The sequence below is a fragment of the Lycium barbarum genome, chromosome 11, assembly GCF_019175385.1.
Source record: "Lycium barbarum isolate Lr01 chromosome 11, ASM1917538v2, whole genome shotgun sequence".
Taxonomy (NCBI): Eukaryota; Viridiplantae; Streptophyta; class Magnoliopsida; order Solanales; family Solanaceae; genus Lycium; species Lycium barbarum.
Window position 1 is genome coordinate 28,753,957 of NC_083347.1, and position 7,081 is coordinate 28,761,037.

At 33.0% G+C, this 7,081-nt stretch overlaps 1 protein-coding gene across 1 annotated transcript; it reads left to right on the forward strand.

Annotated features, from left to right (window-relative positions):
* Nucleotides 1–1,385: 1,385 nt before the first annotated feature.
* On the forward strand, nt 1,386–5,538 carry LOC132617185 (zinc transporter 5-like). The gene is made up of 3 exons (XM_060332132.1): nt 1,386–2,202; nt 3,185–3,334; nt 4,981–5,538. The coding sequence occupies exons 1-3, from the start codon at nt 1,630–1,632 to the stop codon at nt 5,284–5,286; spliced, it is 1,029 nt and encodes a 342-aa protein (XP_060188115.1). The 5' UTR covers nt 1,386–1,629; the 3' UTR covers nt 5,287–5,538.
* The last annotated feature ends 1,543 nt before the right edge of the window (nt 5,539–7,081 follow it).

Genomic DNA, 7,081 nt, shown 5'->3' on the forward strand with positions numbered 1-7,081 from the left:
ATGATTTTTAATTAACGTTATTTTCTTAACAAATAAATGAAAACGAAGTCTAAAAAAGGAACCTAAAGTCAATACTAGCCAAAAGGAAAGAAAAAGGTGGAAGCTAAATAAAAAAACCAAAGTGAAGCCAAACCACAAAACAATTTTTTTTTCTTTTAATGTGAAAGTACCATCTATAAATCAGTGTGAACAGAACTCTGGAACTATAGCTGATCAGCTTTCGATATAATTGCTCTACCACCAAGTGCCAAGTGACATCACCCTGTTAATTAATTAACATTGTAATAACATGATAACCTATCTGAATAGAGAAGCTACAATTCACACCTTTTTATTTATTGTATCTTTAACGTCAATTTCAAGAAGAATATACGAGAATATCTTAGCATATACAATTAGTTAATTTAATCAGATAGAATCAATCAAATCTAGTTAAGAAGTAAAAGAAGAATAGCTTTGCATAAAATCAACTTAATGAGTAGAAAATGAGTTAACTGCCAGCTAATTAAGAGGATTATACGATTGGAGAATAAAATAATAATAATAAAGAAGAATATACTAGGAGGCTAAAAATTAATTAAACTTGCCGCAACATCAACATCTTGACTGAATTGGTCTCCTCTTTGTTAATATATGTCGACATTATTTTGACTCTTGGTGAGGCTAGACTTGTTTTTTGCTCTGATTCTCTTCATTCTTTCTCTATCCGTCCATGATTACGAAGCATTATGGCAACATTATGTCCACACTTTTTGGCATTATTAATGCCTGTTTACTATAAATCAGCAATTAACTATGTATAAATGTATTCTTTAATATTTAAGTATTAAAGTTAACTATAAACACGCAATATAGTGATAAGTAGAGTATAAACTTGGATACTTAGGCCGAAACATTCAATTTATATGTTAATTCGCATATAAGATTCTTAAAATTTTTAATATATAATGTACATATTTGACAATTAAATGAAAAGTATTACTTCCTCGGTCTTATTGTAACTGAGGTTTTAGCTCTTTTTATGTTTATTAAGAAAAAATAATAAATACAAGTTTTACTAAGTACCCTATTTATTAAATGTTTGTTTTAGAATTGAACAAAAACTACTTCTTTAGTGTTAAGAATATAGTTGAAACGATTGCCAACTTTAATCTTTAATTCTTAAAGTGATACTAATTATTTTGGCATAACTTTTTTGAGCTAAAACAACAATTAAAATGAAACGGAGGTCGTAGAAGTCAATATAGCTTCTTAATAATTCCAGTAATATTAACCAAAAAAAATGTTACATTGCACAAAAGGAAGTAGTATCTGTATTATTTTATTTCTTTTTCAAGTTATGACTTATGACTACGTGTTCTATATAAATTGGCAATGTGCTGATCTTTCTTGATTCTCTCAGTATTTTTCTCCTTTTTAAAACATTTCATGTGGCAACTGGAAAGAGTCCATAAAATAGCCAAAATATCATTGGGATCACAGGATAGAAGCCTATGATCTTTCCACGGTTCTGATTTTGTCACTTGAAAAAGCACCACGGTTCTGACTTTGTCACTTGAAAAAGAAGTCCAAATCCGTACATAATTGATCAAAAGCTCTTTTTTGGTTTTCAATACCCATATTTCAGCCATGGCAAAGGTCGTTTTTTGGTCCATTCTGTTGCTTCTTCCGGCCATAGTATTAGGCGAATGTACTTGTGATTCTGAAGACGAAGAGAGAAACAAACCCGAGGCACTCAAGTACAAAATGGTAGCGCTTGCTGCCATTTTGGTTTCGAGTACAATTGGGGTGTGTATTCCAGTACTTGGAAAAGCAATTCCCGCCCTAAGCCCAGATAAGAATTTTTTCTTCATAATTAAAGCTTTTGCGGCAGGTGTGATCCTAGCCACAGGTTTTATACACGTACTTCCTGATGCATTTGAAAGTTTAACATCGCCGTGTTTGAAAGAACACCCGTGGGGAGATTTTCCTTTTAGTGGATTTGTGGCAATGATTGCTGCAATGGGGACTCTGATGGTGGATACTTATGCAACTTCTTATTACAATAAGAAAGGTATGAAAAGTGGAGTGGTGACTCAGTCTCGAGATGAAGAAGGAGCTATTAATGTTCATTCGCATGCCGCACATGGACATGCACATGGTTCATTATTAGTGACGGGTGTTTCTGAGTCCGAGCTCCTTCGTTATCGTGTTATCTCTCAGGTATTCATTTAAGTAATATATACTGACGGTGTAAAAAATCTTTAAATATACCATCCGAATAACTTGATTTGATATAATAAATTACTAAACATCTAAGTTAGGTTACTTATCATTACTTATTACCCCGTATATGTTACTTATTGAATGACTTGATAGTGTAAATATTCTTTATGACTATTTTAAGTTCGAAGTTTTTTGCTACTCTTAGAAAAACAATTTTATTACACCGGAAAGATCAAGGAACGAATGAAAGGGAGAAAGTAAAGTGCGAATTGAGCCTGCACTTATTGTGTGATAGATTCACTATTCAATACGTAAAAGGAATGTATATATTTTTTCTCTTTAGCTTTATACTATTTTTTCAAATTAATATTCTCAACTTTAAATCTTAAAATGAAGGTTTTTCATTTGAATATTTTTCTCCATTGAGACTAATAATAATTGTTGAACTATAAATTCAAGTTTGTCCTTTTTTCCACTCTTTTTTCCTGTATGAATTTGTATGATCTATCATGAATTAGTATTAGCCAAATTAAAAAAAAATGATAAATTGCTGAAAGCATTGTTTCTTTGCAAAATATCATGGACTAGACAATTTACAAGAGTCCAATTTCAATGGAATAGACAATTGTCAATGAAAGAGAAATTTGAGATATTTTTTACTAAGTAGTCAACAATATGATGTTATCATAATAAGAACTTAAATAACATACTGTTGTAAAAGTCATCACCAATGAATCTTTTTTTTCCTGGATAATACAAAGCGCTGAGCTATTTACAGATAATTCTTGTTTTCTCGTCCAGTAATAGCCACTGTTTGTCCTTATTTTCGTAAAGACAAGACAAAAAAAAAAAAAAAAAAAAAAAAAAAAAAAAAAAAAACCTCACTATCACTCTTGATTATATGCAACTTCTTCTTCTTCCTCTTTTTTTTTTTTTCTTTTTTTTTTTCTGTGAATAACATTTCTGCTGGGGCATGCAGGTTTTGGAACTAGGGATAATTGTACACTCTGTGATTATTGGAATAGCTTTGGGTGCTTCTGAAAGTCCCAAAACTATAAGGCCTCTTGTAGGTGCTTTGACTTTTCATCAATTTTTCGAAGGCATGGGACTTGGTGGATCTATTGCTCAGGTAATTACACATTTATTCTCATGTTATATGGATAACTAAGAATCATAATCTAACCATAAGTCACATTGAGTTTCGTGATTTAATTTAATTATGTAATTGTACCTAATCCGTCCATTTAACATGGCTAAATATGAGATGAGGTATCACACTTTTACACGTTTATTGTCCTATGTTTAACACAAGATTCCTAAGGGTTTGTTTGATTGATGGTTTGAAATAATTGACAACATAAAATCCTGCATAACATAATATATTATTTGGTTGGCTGCATAAGAAAAAATACTGATCACACATAGCTAAAATATTATGCGGGACAGAATGCAGATAAGAACGAGCATATTTATTATCAATTCGGAGATTAGATTATTTAAAAATAAAAATATTCATTTAAAATAATTAGTTCACGTATAATGATCTCCTAATTATAAAACTCGTTGCGTAACAATATTTCATTAGAGATCTTTTTATTCTCAACATATTGGGGGGGTTTTCGGGGTGGGGTGGGGGGTGGGGGTGGTGGTGGGAGTGTTTAGGGACAGTAGATTGTTTTGGGTCCATTCCATTTCTGTGTATTGAAGGCTACTCACTGCAAGTTTCTTGTCTAGCTTTCGACAAACTCTTGAATGTGAAGTGTCATGGGCCTTTTGTCCAAATGCATAGTTACAAATTTACTGCCATTCAAAGTAAAAAAAATAAAAAAATAAGCACATTTTTTTGTACGGATTTCCTTCAAAAGCACTGGTCTTTAATTTTTGCCTCTTAAATTGGTGTCTTTAAATTTTGTCCTTCGCTAGACGCGCCTTGATTCCGGATTTGAGCCCCTGCTCAGTCAAAAAATAAAATAAAATTCGCAAGGCATAAGTTGATATTCGCAAGGCAGAGTTTTGCATACCTCAGGCAGAATTTTGAATGTAAACTCTACCTGCAGGCAGAGTTTGCAAAACTCTACCTACAGGCATACAAAACTCTGCCTGCAGGTAGAGTTTTGAATGAGGCCTAACTTTGTTACGCCTCAAGCAGAATTTTTGAATGCAAACTCTACCTGCAGGCATACAAAACTCCACCTGCAGGCAGAGTTTCAAAACTCTAACTACAGGCAGAGTTTTGCTACAAACTCTGCCTTGCTATTTTTATTTTTTATTTTTTTGACTGAGCTGGGATTTGATCCTCAAACCTCATGATATGAAGCGAAGGACAAATATTAAAGACCACCAATTTAATGGCAAAAATTAAAGACCACCCCAAAAGAAGGACATCCCTGCGAATTCTCCAAAAAAGCATGTTACGTTGAGTTAATGAGGAACAATATTGAGGGCACAGTACTACTTATTATGTATTGCAAAAATTTAGGTATCGGCACGTTATGCAGTGTTCGTTACATTAACTAACCATTCAGTGGACAAAAGGAATAAGTATTACTTTTCGAAATCGCCTTAGCAAAATTTACATAATTCAACCAAGTGCTAGTACTTCTAATTTCTTATTTGTTTTCATATGTTTATTTGATTTTAAGTTATATATATACACACACACTAAACATGTAAAATTATTAAAAAATGAGTCATATAAACTTTATTTCAAATGATTTGATTGTATAAACATTTCTTAAACAGGTTGACTAACAAAACATAACTCTTGTTTTTCAGGCAAAATTGAAGTCTCGTGTAGTTGCAATAATGGCTCTATTTTTCTCGCTCACAACTCCAATCGGAATAGTAATTGGAATAGGAATAACAAATGTTTACGATGAAAACAGTCCAACGGCTCTTATTGTGGAAGGAATATTTAATTCAGCTTCAGCTGGCATCTTGATTTATATGGCATTGGTTGATTTTTTAGCTGCTGATTTTATGCATCCAAGAATGCAAGGCAATGGAAAGCTTCAATTAGGGGCCAATGTTTCACTTCTTCTTGGTGCTGGACTCATGGCTCTCATAGCCAAATGGGCCTAGTTGATCAACATATATTAGTGGAGTATTAATTTCACTTTTTTTTTTACTTTTTTTTTGTATCTTTTTTTATAGTTGTTTATCTAATATATGACTGTAAATCTTCTTAAACTACACTGCCCCATACTTTCTGGCATCGTAATGATTTTTGTTTACACGGAATATGATACTATCTTGTGTGTTTAGTGTGCTTTGGAACATGTCGATTGAGGCCAATCTTTGGATTATTTATAAATGAAATCAGTTTCTACAAAAGTGTTCCTTCATATTTCATTACATGTAATTCCTTTGTAGCCCATGCCCAATTTGGTGCGAAATGTTGAAAGATGAATATTAGACAAAAGGGAAATGTATTAGACCATTATGCATAATTTTCCAGTAATTAATGAAAGAACGTATTTATTAAAGATGGAATTACATAGCAGGGACTAGAGTGTAGTTCGTCTAAACTTAGAGTACTAGATTATATTTATGATAGTGTAAAGCAAGTCTGTTAGAAAGTTAGTTAGAGTTACAGTTGTATATGTACCACGAGCATTAGTTCTCCACTTAATGAAATCAGTTTCCACAAAATATCTTCTCTCTAGAATTCATTCACCAACAATGGTGAAATATTAACATGGTATCAGAGTAATTCTTTACGATTCTGAACTGCAATTTAAGAACTTAATTCTGAAGAACACATCAATGGCGGTCGACATTGAATTGCCAGAAAAATAGAGTCAGAATCACCCACTATACTTGAGTGCAAATGACAATTTAGGAGCTGTTTTGATCTCTATACAGTTGAGTGGATCCGAGAACTATCCTGTGTGGAGTCTTGCAATGCGACTTGCAACTCTAGGAAGAAATAAAAGGCACATGCAAAATGGTCCAAATCTCACTGATTTATGGGAAAGAAGTAATGCAATCGTTACATCTTGGATTATGAACGGTGTTTTGTTTAGTGGAGTTGTATATTCAACCAGTGCTGCTTAAGTTTGGGAAGATCTTAAGGAGAGGTTCGACAAAATTGACCGATCTAGGGCTTATCAACTTCACACTCAAATTGCGACTGTTCATCAAGGTACTAACTCGATTGCAACCTATTTCGCTAAACTACGAACACTTTGGGTAGATCTTGACAGTATTGCTCCCACACCGGGTTGTGACTATCCAAAATTCAAAGACTATGTTGAATTTATGCGTAGTCTTGATAACGTCCAAATCCACTCCTCAAGTGAGTAAGCGTACACGGTCATATGCAATATAATTTACCCAACTATGAGTTGGGGTCGAATCTATAGAGAATAATATAAAGACGATTAAGAAAGTAAATGATTTATACCAACTAAGCTAAGCCATACACTTTTTCAATATTTGATTTAAATACAAACAAAGATAAACTAACCTCGAAAGCAAGTAAAATGATCAATGGCCACAAGCATGGATATAACATACATTACACTCAAGTAACGATCCCATGTATTTCACGATTTTACAACCAAAAGGGAGTTTATGCTAATATGATACGATCCGGCTTGTGGAAGACATAGATTCAACTACGAAAACACGGAAACTAAGATAGAATAGAAATCAAGACATGAGAAGTGAAGAAATTGGGATGAGAATAGAGAGATAGAAGCAAGACCCACTTGGTAATGAATCTATGGGTAAACTTGGGTATGTTAAACCCAAACCCTCCCAATTGGATTTCAATAAAGGAACCTATACTATTCGAATTCAATTACGAGTCAATCAAATGAATCCACAAATGAACAACTCTCATATGAATCAATGGAAAAAGGGTTCAATAGCC

Coding starts and splice junctions, on each gene's coding strand:
- LOC132617185 (XM_060332132.1), top strand. CDS start 1,630: ATGGCAAAGGTCGTTTTTTGGTCCATTCTGTTGCTTCTTCCGGCCATA. Junction 2,203..3,184: donor GTTATCGTGTTATCTCTCAG/GTATTCATTTAA, acceptor TGGGGCATGCAG/GTTTTGGAACTAGGGATAAT. Junction 3,335..4,980: donor TTGGTGGATCTATTGCTCAG/GTAATTACACAT, acceptor CTTGTTTTTCAG/GCAAAATTGAAGTCTCGTGT.